The sequence below is a fragment of the Perca fluviatilis genome, chromosome 12, assembly GCF_010015445.1.
Source record: "Perca fluviatilis chromosome 12, GENO_Pfluv_1.0, whole genome shotgun sequence".
Taxonomy (NCBI): Eukaryota; Metazoa; Chordata; class Actinopteri; order Perciformes; family Percidae; genus Perca; species Perca fluviatilis.
This window is the reverse complement of record NC_053123.1, coordinates 29,626,423-29,642,984: the sequence shown is the minus strand read 5'-3', so window position 1 is coordinate 29,642,984 and position 16,562 is coordinate 29,626,423. Positions and strand designations below refer to the sequence as shown.

The 16,562-nt window shown below is 40.0% G+C and overlaps 1 protein-coding gene across 3 annotated transcripts; it reads right to left on the bottom strand.

Moving 5' to 3' along the window:
• Positions 1–2,059: 2,059 nt before the first annotated feature.
• LOC120569632 (MOB-like protein phocein) lies at positions 2,060–16,528 on the bottom strand. Of its 3 annotated transcripts, XM_039817594.1 has the most exons (9): positions 16,345–16,528; positions 12,685–12,840; positions 8,031–8,093; positions 7,814–7,914; positions 7,673–7,715; positions 7,167–7,253; positions 6,922–7,001; positions 5,083–5,194; positions 2,060–3,429 (listed from the first exon to the last, which is right to left on the bottom strand). In XM_039817594.1, exons 1-9 carry the CDS (start codon positions 16,345–16,347, stop codon positions 3,295–3,297), a joined length of 780 nt encoding a protein of 259 aa, XP_039673528.1. In that variant the 5' UTR covers positions 16,348–16,528; the 3' UTR covers positions 2,060–3,294. The 3 variants fall into 3 exon arrangements, with proteins under 3 accessions (XP_039673528.1, XP_039673526.1, XP_039673527.1); XM_039817592.1 differs by lacking the exons at positions 12,685–12,840; positions 16,345–16,528 and adding an exon at positions 8,785–8,919; XM_039817593.1 differs by lacking the exons at positions 2,060–3,429; positions 5,083–5,194; positions 6,922–7,001; ... (2 more) ...; positions 7,814–7,914; positions 8,031–8,093 and adding exons at positions 11,963–12,194; positions 12,278–12,367 and having other exon boundaries at positions 16,345–16,492.
• Positions 16,529–16,562: the final 34 nt, after the last annotated feature.

Below are 16,562 nucleotides of genomic sequence, written 5' to 3'. Positions count from 1 at the left end.
TGATCAGCTACAATATGCTTATCAGTCAAAACTGCAAATTGCTGCTTTACAGGTTATATGGTACTGGCAATACACCTGCTACTTTCTCTGTTACGGATTAAGTTCTTCAGAGACGTTATTACATTGAAACAATGATGACTATTTTTTTATTTAAAAGGGGAACTCCACCGATTTTACACATCAAAGTGTGCGTGCAGGTCTTTGGGAAGTATATATGTGGGAATAAAAAGGTTGTATAAAGCATCGGTTTGTTCTGAAGACTAGAGGATTCAAAAAGAAATCCTACCAGACATCTGCTGGTCTCTGCTGCAGGCTACATTAGCTGGTCCTCTGTGACCCAACAGTCAGCGGTCGGGTTGGATTGTGGGTAACGTAGGCGCCAGGTTTTGAGAAGGAAAAGAAGAATATGTGGACTAAAAAAAAGGAATATCTGGTTCTGCTGCATCGATTTTTATACTTTTTAAAAATTTCTTTTATGAAACTGTCCACTAAGTCTGAAAATGTTGTAGGAGTGCAAATGTTAAATCGGTGGAGACCTCTTTCAATGCTATGAAAGGCATACTGTTTGTTTTTTAAGAGGACAATGCTGTTGTATATATCTTAGATGTTAGTTTCAATTGTGCAAATTTGGTTCTGCTAATTGTGTTGCATGTTATTTTGCATTTTGGGGGAAGGAACGGGATCGAATGCGCCGAAAGTATAGTTGGATGTCCAGTGATGTATACACCGCCCACATTTTGAATCATACATGTTTTAAATGTATTTAGCTCCACAAACTCCCCATCAGGGTTTACTAAATGTCAGTATTAATATTCCAACCTTTCCTTTTTTTGGAGAGTTGTACATTTTGCTTCCTCTTTTATTGTATTAAACAGTTATTTCCCATGGTTTTGAAAGTCATGTCGCATTAACAGAATTTTCTACGGTGTTCATTATGGCACTGTTCATATCAAATAATTTTCCTTTACATAATTAAAGACATTTGCACCATAGAGGGACAAGATGGACAGACGTACTTGGAGCTGTCCACTTGTGATCGGATCACCAAAGACGCACATTAATGCCAGGTGTGAGCACAGTCTAGCGGTGAGTCTCACCCTTATTTGATATCGCCTCGGCTGAACCATAAGTGGTTCTGTCCCTCCTCGGTGAAGGCCGTCTCAAAGCTCTTATTCCTGCCCCGAGGAGGGATCATCGAGGAGCTACAGGCGAGGAAACACGAGAGCAGCCTTCCTGGAAGCCGTGCAGCTGAGGGAGTTGCTGACTCCGCCCAAACAGCTGACCAATTCATATGACGCTTCAGAGGAAAGGACGTCTTATCCCTCTAAAAACACATTTCCTCGTTTCCTCTCCAGTTCTTCCTCGGTAGGGTTGGGCATCGTTTAGATTTTAACAATTCAGATTCTTCCTTTTTGATTCCGATTCTTAATTCTGATTCTTTGAGGGGTGGAGATGAAACGGGTCACATGCCTATTTTCACAAATTTTACTTTGATTCAACGGTTTGCAGTTTTACAGCTTTTTCGATGTCAAATAAAGCCAGACTAGAGCGCTGCTTACTGTGCTCCAAGGCTGCAACACAACAAGCACCTGGCCGCTACGGAAACCAAAACTTGAGCATATTAAATTGGGAAGCGATGATTAGGATTTTCTAAAAAAGGAAACCTGTCTTTTGTGTATATATACAAAACAGGTTTCCTATTTAGTAAACATTAATAAATATTTACTATTGCTGTTTACTAAGTATTTCTTACTAAGTATTTCTTATCAGATTACTCGATTAATCAATGGAATAATCGGTAGAATACTCTATTACTAAAATAATCGATAGCTGCAGCCCTAATTCCAAGTAGGAATCAGTTCTCGCTGCCCAATCCTATTCCTCGGTGGGAGGGGCTAAGAAGCGAGGAAAGTGGGGGACTCGAGGAGGCAACTTTAGTGACATGAGATGCAGCTCATTCCAGTCCTAATTAATCCTGAAATGAACATACCGGTAAGTGTTAAGTTTCACACCACAGTTCGCAAGAAACACTGAACATTAAAATGTCCACACAGCCAGCTGAATAATAGGTCTTTTTTTATTAACAGACATCATGAAAATGTCGACAGTAACAAAATTTTTTAGTCCATTTAAAAAAAAAAAAAAAGTGGGTTTGGATTGACAAGACCCCTCCCACAAAATAACTTAATGAGGGGGAGGGTAAAAGAAGGGAGGTTGTGCTCCGATACGTAAATGTAGCCGATACTTCATCCTTTCCTTGTATTTACTCATCAAATATTTAAAGTAAAAACTGGCTTAAAGCAGCACAGTCACAGAAAGTCATGGTTTCTATCATGTCAAGGAAAAAGGGAACATCAGGCACATTTTACACAGCATTAAAATAGGGGCATGTCACAAAGCAGGATCAGTTAGCCAACAAGCCTTTTCTAAATACTCTGAGACAATCCCAGAGGCCAAAGAGAAAGAATATCTGACTGCTAGTACACTTACAAAGCTAGAGATTAAGTTTGTCTTTGTTCACTACCACGCGAGCCACACACCTACATTTGTGTTTAAATAGCATTACTACGTCAGCAGGCTAATTTAGTGATCCATTTCATGGGACAACCCCCCGAAAAACAGGCAACACAAAGCGAATAGAGAGAACAGAAGCAGACACAAAAAAAGTGAAGCACCATCAGAAAACATGATAGTGAATTAAGAGAGATTGGGGGAATGTGGGGGGAGTGGGGGTTATATACAGAGGGAGGGGGGGGGAGGCTGTCAGTGTGTGCCTTTGTCAACAATACCAGTCACCATGATTACATTTTTTTTGCAAATCCAGCTGCTTAAAGAAGACTAAAAAGGAAAAAAGGGGTCTCGCCTAAAAGGAGTAGTGTGAGAGCGGGGGCGGGGGGGCTGTATCCAGAGACAAACGGTGTGAATCTGAATAAACACAGAGTGTAAATAGGATAGAAAACACCTCATCTTGTCCTGCAGGCATGGCTGAACTCTGCTCCCGCTATTCTTTAACCCTTACTTCCTTTGAGATAGACACAGGTGACAAAAGGTGGAGGGGACATTGACAGTGTTACTAGACAGGAGCCTTAATACACTGTAGTGTGTGTGTGTGTGTGTGTGTGTGTGTGTGTGTGTGTGTGTGTGTGGTGTTGTTGTGTGTGTGTGTGTGTGTGTGTGTGTGTGTGTGTGTGTGTGTGTGTGTGTGTGTGTGTGTGTGTATGTGTCTCCTCTGTCGAGTGTATAAATGTGTGTGTTTTACGTATGCGTCTCCCTTTATGGCAGCAGCTTGTGTCTTTAGGCCTCGCTCTCCCCAGCTGACGAGGTGTTCTGCACTTCCTCCTCCAGAATGGGCACGATCAGGTTGTCCTTGGACATCAGGTTGTACTTCATTACGAAGCGTGTGAACCGGTGACAAAGGAACGTTTCGTTCTGAACACAGAAAAGCATGTCACAAACAAATTAACTCCTGCATCCCGGTTCTAAGGAAGGTTTAAAGTGCCCATATTATGCTCATTTTCAGGTTCATAATTGTATTTTAAGGTTGTACCAGAATAGGTTTACATGGTTTAATTTTCAAAAAAAAAAAATTTTTTTTTTTCTCCCACCTTTTTCTCACTGTTCCCCCTGTTTTGGTTTTTTTTTTTTTACCAAAAGGGGCTTTCTTTTTTTTTTTTTTTTTTTTTTTTTTTATTTTTTTTTTCTTTTTTTTTTTTTGGCTTCCTTTTTTTTTTTTTTTTGTTTTAAAAAAAAAGAAGTTGTTTTCCATTCCTCCCCCCAAACACAAAAAAAAAAAAAAAAAAAAATTTTTTTCCCCCTAAAAAGCTGGGGGGGTTTTCCAAAGTTTGTATGCGTGTGGAAGCACTGGCTGTTTATTGTGTGTTGGGGGATATTATTTACTAGCATGACAATTATAGAGTTTGCGATTAATTGTTCCTGAAAACTGGGGCAGAGCCAGACATTGTAAACATTTGGCGAGGGGCCGTTTTACAGTCGCCGCAGCCGAGCTCGCTCGTGCGCGCCAATGTGACGTCAAAATGACGTAGATCTCGCTGGCGCGCCAGGATTTTGAGTGAGCGACCAGAGGGCGCGTACCACTCTATTTTTTCAGCCGGCGCGCGACAAAGCGGAAACAGGAAGCATGAAGGAGTTCGAGGACAACCGGATGCCAGGACTCTCAGAGTGACGGCAAGTCTCTCTGGTAAACTCACTGGGTTAAGATGAGTTCTTTTATGGCGAATGAAAGGCTTGATCCGACGAAGTAGGTCATCCAATCAAATCGAAGCATTGACGGCAATGCTGCTGCCAGTTCTGCCGTTGTTTACCTTTTTCTTCTTCTAGTCGGTAGCCTTTCTTCATTAGCGCCACCTCTGTTCAGGAGAAGACTGCAACTAGTGTCGCGACCACCACACACTAGTATAAACAGTTACGGCACTCCCGTGACATCACACTGGCGCTCGACAGGTCGGCTGCGGTTAGTATAGCCCACGTTTAACGGGGCCATGGGGCATGCTCCATTTACAGCAGCTATTTGCACTTTTTTTCCAAGCCCTTTCATAAAAGAAAGCCTACGTACATTGTTTGGGGGGGAAAAAATTATAGTTGCCAAGAGAATGAATTATCCTGTAGAGCCGACATCCTGTTTTGGATCTAATTGTCAGCTCAACGGTTTCATCATTCTGAAACCACAACACAACAAATGTTGAGAAGGACTTATTTTCACTCCTGCCACCTGAAGCGAGGCAAGAATCGTCCAGTGTTACTATTTTTTAAGTTACGTAGCGTAGGTAGGGTAGGAATTTGGCATAAACAGCATTACTGGTTTTGAAACCTATTTGTAGGAGTTTTTCACACAATATTTGCCCATTAATAGAACTTTTGCGCCATTGATTAGCCACTCCAGTCAGAGAGACTGAGGGAAAATGACGCAAAGTGTAAGTATTTTAAAACCCTAAAAGATTCAGGGCTTTTGAGAAAATCTTTGGGAGTAGAGCCTCAGAAGCCACCCTCCCACTTCACCTCTGCCTTAAAACAATCAAGAAGACACAACAAAATACAAATAAAAGCATTTTACATGAAACTTACCTCATACTTGTCAAATATCTGGCGGTGATGGAAGTAGGCATGAGAGAATATCCTATAGATGCGACGACAGACGGAGCCTAGTTTGGCCACTGATGACTCCTTGATGCTCACCCTACAACGACAAATCAGACAGGAAGCTGTGTGAAAATATAATTAATGTAAGGCAACAGTAGCCTAGAAATCTAGACGCACCCTAGCTGCAGCAAATTTAATTTGCAGCCAGGGGGGGGTCTAGCAACTCTCCGTTGACTTGCGAGGTGGAAAAACCAAACTCCGGTCAGGCCAATCACATCGTGTATAGAGTCGGTGGGCGGGGCTTATGGCTGCTGCTGGGAACAGCGGTCTTCTGGAAGACTTGGAGTTCAGCTTTTCTTTGAGAAAAGAACAAAGAACGGCACAGAAATCATTCTTAAAAAAGGAAGATGTGTTCGGAGTTTTGCCGACCGGATACGGCAAAAGTTTAATCAACTAGCTTCTCTTCCTTCTTCGTTGCTCTGATTGGTTGTAGTTCTGTCCTATTGCGTGCAGAGAGAAGTTGAAAGACAACCGTTTATCCCGCCCCTCGGATTGAGCCCTGTCAATGGGGAGTTCCCAGACCCAACATCTTGATGTGGATCTGGCTTGTCAGGCTAAAGCCCGGGACACACCGGGCCAATTATCGGCCGCTGGACAGTCTGGCAAGGTCGGTGACTCAAGTCTGTTCGGTGTGTTCCGTGCCGTCGTCAGTCTGGGGGGGCTGTCGCAGTCATTTTGGCCGACTTGACGTGTTCAGTCGGCGGCAGGGCAGTCGAGACTCACCCATAAATGACAAGCGGAATGAGGCGACTAGAGTCTCTCAAAATCTGACGAAAATCTTTTAAACTGACCTTTGTTGATCTAAAATGAAGACAGATTCAGCAACTGCTTGGCCTATTTCTCTCTTAGAATGTTTTCAGAAACATATTTCAGTGAACTATTTTAGTACAATATGAGATCGTATTCTGAACGGCCGCCGTGACAGTCTGGCTTTGAATTTCAAGAGAAAACAAACCCATGTGACGCGTTCGTCCAATCAGCTGCCGGTATTCATTTCTTGGGCAACAATACAGAGTAGCGCCGCCTGCTGCTATGGAGACGTATTACGTTTCTCATGTCGGTGTCCCGAGGCAGTTTTTTGGACCTCGGGGATGCGACTGATCATTTCCACTGGCTTTTCTGCCGAGGATCAGCCGTCTGGTGGGTGTGTAACCACTTTTAGGAAACAGTGCAGTGCTTCCCAATAGTAATAAAAAAAATTACTATTGGGAAAAAATTTTAAAACACTCCAGCCACGATGGCAAAAAAGGCGTCGTCATTTTGCTTCAAATAAAGTTTTTTTTTTTTGTTCATGGATCATGACATGGGAGATGACAAGGTATGCAGGAATTGAATTTCTCTCAACCTCTCTTCTTTCATTTTAACAACTGAGTTTCAGCTCATTGTTTATCTGTCCGGTCCACGAATTTACTGTTTTGGTTCTCTCAGGACGACATTTTCGGCTGCCGTCGGCAGCTGTTTTCAGAGAAAAAGCTCTTAAAACCCACTGTACAGCAGAGAGACACCATTAGAGACTAGCTGGTGAACATAGTGGAGCATTTAGCAGATAAAGAGACCGGTATTTCCCTCAGGAGTTGGTAATGAGTAGAAAACAGAGTTAAAAAGGGATCGAATAATGGACTTACACTCATCAGGTGTACACAAACACGACTCCAAATGAATAAAAATGTTGCTCTGTATCGGTGTTGCTTAAGTTGTGTTTACACTGCCCCACAAGTGGCAAACATTTGTTTTGTTATTGCAGGTTTAAGGAAGATGACTGACCTGCTGGGAAAGTATTTGTTGCTATTGAGAAGACAGGCAGCTCCGTCCAGCGTGTGCCTGGTGTAATCAATGGCAGGGCACTGTGGATGTGGCAGCACAAAACACACACATAAGTTTCTGTTTTACTTCGCACAAAGGCAGAGACAAATAAATCCTGCTTAGAGGGGATGAAAAAAAAAAAAATTCAGCTTAAAACCGTTAATGTCACACAAGTGAGCTTTGAGTAAACCACAGTCCCGACTCACCTCTTTGGGTGTCTTGTGGGCAGCACATAAAAAGATCCACTGCTCTGTAGCAGTCATCTGGGTGCAGGTGTCTGGGTGGCACTCACTCTAAAAGGAGGAGAGTCGGGCATCACTACAGCTGACGTTACGTTGATACAAAGTCAAATTGAACATACCTTTAAACCGCTCTTCAAAAGTAAGGACCTACCTGTTCATTTCACTCTTTCATCATTTGTGATATCTGACGTGATACCTTGGACTACAGCAATTTGATTAAATCTACAAACGCTGAAATGTACCAATTAATCTGCTCAACAAATGTCGATTTTGGTGTATGTTCCTTTTATAAAGAGGTAAAACAATGGATCTTTTTTCAAAATGTGTTCCTTTAAAACTTTGAATTGCATCTTATTCAGATCTTTGCTTTTGGTACAAGACTGAGATAAAATCCTTAAATCTAAGCAACCTTAAAAATCAGTAAATTTAAAAACAAATAGTTTGTATATCTTGCGAGTTAGATCACTTACCTGCAGTTTTACAGCTAGTCCATTGAGCTCCAGGCAGAACTGCCTACAGAAAGGACAGAACAAGAGCACAACAATTCTTTTATTATATTGTTGTTGATTTTACGTGCCCAGAGTATTTTGTGTTAAACTTTTTAAACATACCTCAGGTGTTCATACTTCCACACCCCCTCATCCTGACCCTCCGGAGGCTCCAGGATTTTGTCGATATTGGAACAATCTGATCTAATGTTCTGCTGAATATACTGAAACAGAACCATCACACAACATATTTTAGTTGAGACCCCGCACTCACCCACAGAACACAGACGACCCCCCCCCCCTCCCACACACACACACACACACACACACACACACACACCTGTTGGACAGCCAGGGTGCTGTCCATCTCCTCAAATGATTCATCCGGCCAGTTGTAGAAATCCTATACATGGAGGGAGGATAATTTTAGTCTACACTCAAAGTGCACATTGTAGCATAAAAATGCTAACTACATAGCTGTCATCTGACGTTAACAGCCCTCATAATAACACATATGACATATGGCGGCAGAGAAGCTAACGCTGGCTAGCTTAAGTCTAAAGTTTGTTTACAAGCAAAGCTCTGCTGTAAGAATACCTTATTGTCACGGTAAGCAGCCATTTGTTTTTCTACATTATTACACAGCTAAAAAACTAACCTGACGCTAGCTAGCTAGCTAGTTAGATAACGTCAGTTTGGGTGCGACTGCTTCCTGCAACAGCTAGCTAGAGAGCATTTACGCTAGTTAGCTATGTGATAAGTTAGCCATGGCTGAGAATCTCGTGCGAACTCCATTCAACAAATTGACTTTGTCTGGTTATTTAAGCAACAACGGCTACCACAGGGAGCTCCGAAATGTAGAGCAAGTCCCCATTTAAGTTAACGTTACTCCAGGAACTAGACGGAAGCAACAGCTAACGTTAGCTAGCTGGCCATTTCTAGGTCAGGCCCTTCTTCCTATATGTTGTCTGCGAACCTAAGTTGTCGACAAAACATGTGAAGTTAAACAACGCGATTTAAAGGAGACAGCATCGCAGAGTCGTGCGGAGATTTCTGCAGTGATGGTTAAGTGTTCCTGCGGCGTGAAAACGCACCTTTGCCTTGGTTCCAGGCCGATTCCTCCTGAGAACTGCAGTACCCTCCGCCATGACCATCTCGACAGAATACCCGGATGTTCGTCAGCCGCTGTGTTGTAGCTCGTATCTCTCGTATCCTAGAGATATACCGATATATGAACCTCTTGATATAACGTTACAGTCTGATATGAACACGAAGAAAAGACTTAATATTGAAGATTATTAAAGCCCATTTCCGCCAATTTGATTAAAAAAAGATCCTGAAAATCATTTTGATGAGAAACTTTCTCAAAATAATGAATTACTAACTCAAAATAATGGCTTACTTTCTCAAAATAATGAGATTTTTTTTTTCTTCAAAATAATGATAGTCTCTCTAATTAGATACTAAGTCATTATTTTCAGATACTAAATCTTTATTTTAAGAAAGTTTCTTATTATTTTGCGGTTTCTCATTATTTTGCGAAACTAAGTCATTATTTTGAGATAGTAAATCATTATTTTCAAACGTTTATTATAATTGACTTGCAGGATCTGTTTTATTTTTCATCATATTGGTGGAAATGGTGGACTCCCATTTCGCCTAAAAGTCATAGCTAAAAGTCCTTCATTTAAAATATTACTTAAGTAAAAGTATGTGTAGGCCTATAATAAGGAACATGTACTTAAAGTATTCAAAGTAAAGTGAAAGTACTCAATGCAGAAAACTGTCCCCTGTGTTATACTATACATTATATCATTAGATTATTATTATTCATTCATTAATGTAAAAGCAGGATTTTACTGTTGCAGGTGCTTGAGCTGGAGCTCATTTTGAACTATGAAGTACAGTACTTGAGTAAATAAATGCAAATAGTAATACAGTGGTGCATTTATTTCCCCCCTTTACTTCCAAACAGTATTGTATTTGTTCTTACGCAATGTCATTCCCCTGTGTATTGAGATAATGACACACTTTTATTAACATGGGAGGTTCTGCTTGCTTAAGTGTCTTTGATAGAATAAACAGACCCCATAGGCAGCTTCAGTAATAACCAATACAACACCAAACCCCACTGCTTCAATAAAAAAAAGGAGCCTAACAGAAGGTTTTTGCCCTGGAGGCTCCAAACAGGTTCATCTGTCCACGACTGTTAGTTAAGTCAATAGTTCAAATTAGCTTCACATGAACCAGCTGCAACATTAAATACTGCTTCAACATGAATGCATCAGTAAAATCACCAACATAATACATCTATTACAGTATATGAAAGCCATTTATAACAGGTATTGTTGGATTATATACCTCACTCAAGTGTATTTTAAGTACAAGTATGTATACTTATATTTTTTGCTACTGTAGCGCTGAAATTTCGCAATTTGGGATCAATAAAGTCTGTCTAATCTAATATTGTTATATATTCTGTTGTATATCTATATGATATGATACCTACACTGTTGTTTTTATATTTTATATTATATTGTTATATTGCTGTACTATATAGTATATTGCTGTATTCCCAAGGTTTGTAATAAAATAAAACTTTACTAATCCCACACTGGGGACATTCCTGTGTTACAGCAGCTCAAAAGAAAAATTTGACACACATCAAAATAACACAAATACACATTAAATATACAGAAAGTACTAAAAGAAATAGAAAAAACAGAACTAGTTATAATAATAATACAAACATATTGACACTATAAACACCCTTATATAAACAGACAGTATATATACACAGAGAGGAAGACTGAGGTGCACGTATTTGATGGAGGGTTTAACGGTCCTCCGTCAAGAAAATGAAACCTTTTTTTAATAAAAAGAAAGATGCAATTTGACTTCATTTTTAGTCCAGTATTATTACCATGTATGTGTCTACAATGTTGGAAAAGCTAAAGCAGATGATAAATAAATAACACTCATAATAAGATAATATAAATAACAAGCTTACACTACAATAAGTCATTTAGTTTTGATGCTTACACTGATTTTACATTCAGTCGGCTAAGGTGGTGCACCTGAGCTTTATAATGGTATGGAAAACCCTGTTATGCTCACATTTCTCTGATTTTTGCATCATATTCTATTCTATTTATATTACTTTTCTATGTTATTCCAGACACTAAGTACCATTACTTATAAATGAGTCTGGTGTACATGGTAACATGACTTGCTGACTCTTCTGCTATTAATCAAACTACTGTCACTTTACTGTTATTTTTGTCTCCATATAGCCTAGAAATCTAGACAGCAAATGTAATTTGTAGGGCTGTTCTCGATTGAAGAAATTCTTAGTCGACTAACACTCATTCAACTGTATCGACTAATCGATTAGTTGATTTAATCGACAGATCTGTAAATCGGAGTTTCTCCGCAAAGAGTCATGCAAAAGCACCACTTTAATTCTTGTGTTTACCAGAGATGTGCTCGTAAGTTTCTTGGAAATAAGTCATTCAGCATGAAAAAAGTATAAAACATGACTAATTGACTAATGAAATCTAAGTTGACTAAGACCAAAACGACCGATTAGTCGACTAATCGACTAAGAGGGAGCAGCTCTAGTAATTTGCAGCCAACATCTTGATGTGGGTCTGGCTGGTCAGGCTAGTCTCCATATGCTCTTCTTTAGTGTCTATTTCTATTCTTATTTTAGTTTTATATAGCGCATATTTGTTTTACTAGTCCTCACGCTGCTGCAATAGCTCTATTTCCCCTCTGGGGAATCAATATAAAAGTTTCTCTTACTTTGGTAATTTATGTACATAAGTTGACAATATTTAAATATGGGTTTGAATGCATTTTACTTGTATTTGAGTACTAGAATATAAATCAGTAGTACAACATTAACAATCTTCTTCAGAAAATGAAATGGTCACCAAATTTGCACTGTATCTCATAGTACAAGTTTACCTTAACTTTTGTCAGCCTTTCGTTTAAGTTCTTTTTTTAAATTAGAAAGATTAAGTGAGATCAAGTGGGTTTATCTTGCACTAAATCCCCAGATTTAATTTGGTCTAGCGCAAGTCATGTCCGCTTCTGTTTGAGGGATCTCTCGTAAGTCTTAAGAGTGGTATAAGGTCTACGTTTCATTCCCTGAAGATGGCTGTGAGATACAGCCAAGGGCTACAGAAATAGATAGTAAGTGAACCTTTACTTTAGCATATTTAATTACAAGTATACTCAATATAAACTGCTAAAGAAATGCAGCAATCATGAGGCAAAAATCAACAGTTCACCTTTATTATTGTTACCAAATGTGATTAGAATTATTTACAATTGCAATAGAAAAAAAAAGGAAAGAAAAACAGACATGAAAGAAGAAACTTAATTCCTTCTCTCCAGGTATGGATGACAGGGACTTGACATGATCTACAGCAACAACAAAAATGAAGACTCATTCCACGTATTTACCGAGGATATCTCCATCCCGGAACAGGAAATAGTCCTAGAGGATAGAATAACAAAATGACACAAGGAAGGTACAAGAGGAAACAAATCTTAACTGATTCGGATGAAAAGCTACTGCACCTTGTCGTCCAGGCTGACTTTAGTTCCACCGTACTCTGGTAGGAGTACTTTCTCTCCAACCTTCACACTGACTGGCAGCACGTTCCCTTTCTAGAAAAAGAAAAACATAAAAAAAAAAAAAGGTTACACTAGAGCCCTTAGAGCTTAATACCATAAAAAAAACTATAAAACCCCACATTCCTCATAGCAGATGGGCCAGTATCTCTAATGTTTTAGCCAGAAAATAAGCTCCAATACCCAGGGGGAATAGCACAAAATTCTGGGCCCTGTGGAAAGGCATTCTCTACGGGCCCCTCCCCGCATCCACAGCTATTCAGTCTAGCATCTTTTTGGGCCCTCCTCACATGAGGGCCCTGGGTAGTCCCCTTTCCGCCCCCCCTGCTAATACCAGGCTGGGGTAATCTTACCTGAGTGACAGAGCCAGGACCTACTGCCACCACTGTGGCCTGCAGCACTTTGCCTTGAGCCTTCTCTGGCAGCATGATGCCGCCCTTTGTTACCGTCTCTGCGACTAAGCGCTCCACCAGCACCCGGTCGAACAAGGGAAGGAATTTTCTGAAGGCCTGTCGGTGACCAAAAAGAGAGAGAGAGAGAGAAAAAAGAAATAATCAGCAAATACGATCAATTATTATTGGGGTTGAGCTGCGGTGGGAGCGACACGTTAAATGGCTTCGTTTGTGCGACGTCCTGTCGTGTTCTTTAACTGCCCCCAATGTCGCACAAGTAGAATTTATATTTCACAGTTATTGTTTTTTTTCGTCAGATCATTTATAGATCTCCACACTCCGACCAAACTTGAAGGCCGCTTCATTTCACGGAGAAAGAGAGAAAGAAAGGAGAAGGACTGAGGAAACAGTCGGCTGTTCCACAAACTCCTGGGCACTTCGGTGCTTGCATTTGGCGTTTTAAAACTTTGTGACGTCGGATGGCGTTTCTCCAACAGTTTTATCCGTCGCAACTTTATTGCAGTATTAAAAGGAAAAACAAAACGAATATTCAAATCCCAAAATTGAAAACCAAATACCTACCAAACCAATTAATATCCGAATAGTCAAATATCCAGATCCAGCCCTAATTAGAATAATATTTTACTTTTGTTACACTACCACCACTGAATAAAGCCTTTATTTGCTGCAAGAACCCAATAATACCACAAGGGGGCGGTCTTGAGTCCGAGCTTGTGTTACACAAACCTAAAGACAGTGGACCCTGGACCCCCACTGAATTTAAAGTGGGTTTTGCAACATGCACATGCTGATGAAATACGATCTCTGTGCGATTTGATGCAGCCTAATAGCAGAGCATACGGTATGACAACTCTTACTCACTAATGGTACCACATAGAACAATGCAATATATTTATTGTCCTGCCTATGCACCACCTGTCTATACTTGAATATACTTTTCTGCTTTTTATTCACTTCTGGTTAGACGCAAAGTGCATTTCGTTGTATTTGTACTTGTACTCTGCACAATGACAATAAAGTTAAATCTAATTTAATCAACTACAGTTGAAAGAACGAAAAAAAAAATGCACAAGCTCAGGGTTTAGTTAAAATGTTTTTAAACACAAAAAAAGTCTAGTTAAAATACAGGAATGATTAATCAGCAGTTGTGGCTAATCTGTTGGGAAAGGGGGAGGAAGGTAAAGAGAGGAGGAGGAGGAGGAGGTGGGGGTAAGTCTACAGAGAGCTTAATTAAAGACTGTGTCTAACCAATAAATCAGAAGCTCCTCCACAGAGGCCACTTTTGTAAAGTCAATTGTTGCGAAACTCAAGTGTAACCAAAGTCAGCATTTCTTCATCATGTTTAAATAGTTCAGGAAAAGAACAAGTAACAAAGCAGCAGCTGAATGAGGGAGGACACGATTCCAAAACACCAGCTGCCAACATGTCTGATAGCAGCAGATGCATGAGTGACCTTGTGTGAAGGTTGTTTTGGGAACGAGGTGGTGGTGGTGGGAAGTAAAGGGGAGGGGGGATGGGGTTAAGGACAGTTTGTTGAAGGATCAGTCAGTAGACAGTCAAAGGGGGTGGACTTACGTATTTATTGTGACAGTTTAACCCGAGGCAGGGGGAGGACAAGGATAAAATACTTTGACGCCAATGTAGAGGCATTGGGATGTTTAGGGGGAATCAGCCACAGTTGGGAAATCCAGTTACAAACTTACACTAAACTGTGATAAAAGCCTTGACCGGTGATGAAAACGTCCGCCAGGTTTGTAACATGGAGGTCAAGTTCTCCAGTTTTCCAGAAGGTTCTCTCTGCAGTATTTCATGAGGTTGCATAAGATGGGTTTAACTGCCAGCTAATTATCAAACCGCTGCGTTTCACCATATTTATATCAATGAGGGTTATAATTTATTGATTTTTTTTATTTAAAAACTGCACATTATAACATTCATTAAGAGTAGGATTTTCACAGAGCGTTTTTTTGCTAGATATACGTAATGAACTGGCAGCTATTGGGGCTTAATTTTTTATCCATATAATATTCTGCTATTATATTCACAACATCACTGTAATAAAACCAGGACATTTTGCAAATCTAATCATGCATTAGCATGTACGGTACAGTTTGTCTTAGCACAAATAAGTTACTATAAATAAAGACTTTTCTGCTGCTATGTTAAGAGGGCTGGGTTAAAATAATGGATTCTCCAATTAAAATCAATCTTTGTTTAAGTGACATGGATGTATCTCACACGTTAGTCCTGTTAAGTAAAAACTACATGCAAACTTTCTTTTCTGGGGGGGGGGGGACATTCTTACTGTAAACATTACCTGGTGCATTATAAAAACAGTTATTTGAGGGTTGCTTTTTGCTTATACAATTTACAGCATAAGTTCTCTAAAATGTATATTGTAACTGAAATTCCATATGGAAATGTAAACTAATCTGGACCTTGTGATTTGGGACCTTGTGATTTGGAATTAAATAGATTTGGGAAATCATTGTCGATACCCAACCCTAGTTATGAGGGTCTCATACTGTACGTATCGGATTTAGAGTGCATACACCGTGTTCTTATCATACTTCCAGCTATGTCTTACTATTAGCATTTCTTTTATTCACAACTGCACTATAAACACTATATCTTTTTACTTATACCTGTACTGCCTTCTTTAACTGCTGCACAAAGTCTACTGTTCATCTATCTATCTATCTATCTATCTATCTATCTATCTATCTATCTATCTATCTATCTTCATCTCTACCCCTTACTGTATATTCTACTACTACTTCTATTGTTTATTCTATATTTAACTATTGGTTATTCTGTACAATACTGCTTTTTGCACTTTTGTTTTAATGGTAAACAGCATTTCGTTGTCTTTGTACTCTGTGAAATGACAATAAAGTTGAATGTCTAATCTAACCTATAGCGTGCACTGAGAGGGCGTGAGGTCACAGTCTACGTAACGGAAGCAGGAAATGGTTTAAACGAGCATGCAATTCAATGGTTTTTCACCGACCAAGGGCATGCATAGTGCAATATGACACTATGCAGACGAACGGGTCAAAAGAAGACAGTTTAAGAGATGATAACCCCGAATTAGTGTGGATATTGGTCTGTCTGTGCAGACACATCATCCATCCACATGTGTCTGCTGCTGCTCCAGTAATGAATGAATGAATGTCAGGATTAGTTGGTTAACTAACGTTATTCTATTTACATTCTATACACAGGATCCCAGGTGTCGCGTTTAATGATACAAAAGCCAACTAAGCAAGGGAGCAGAAATATGTGTTAGCAGACAGTCAGTTTGTAACGTTAGCTGTACATGCACACGTTTAATTAACGCTCGTTTGTCCCCTCTGACGGTCTACAGTGTATGGTAAAGATAAACATGGCTGTGTTTAGCAAATGTTTCCTTCTCACTTGGCTTTTCAAGTGCTTGACCTTGTGATTCGATGTTACAGATAGCTTACACAACATTAGCTAGCTATCTGCTAACGATAACGTAGCAGTCATATGCAGCCTGCTGCTTTATCCTGTATTTTAATACGTGTCTGTCTTTGGTGTTAATTATAAATACCGAGAGTTTTGGGAAAAGGAGCTTACCATTTCTGGATGTGTGAGAGGTCTGGTAGTCGACGTGAAGCTGCTGCACCCCGGTTTCTTCTGGATCTGACAGACTGGAGGGGGGAATCTCTGCTCTCTCCACGTGAAATATCCAGCGCATGCGCAGTACCTGCTCGGAACTTTGGTGCAGATTCTTTGCCTTCCAGAATATTCTAGAACACCTAACGAAAAGAGCAAAACACGTTTTACATCCATAA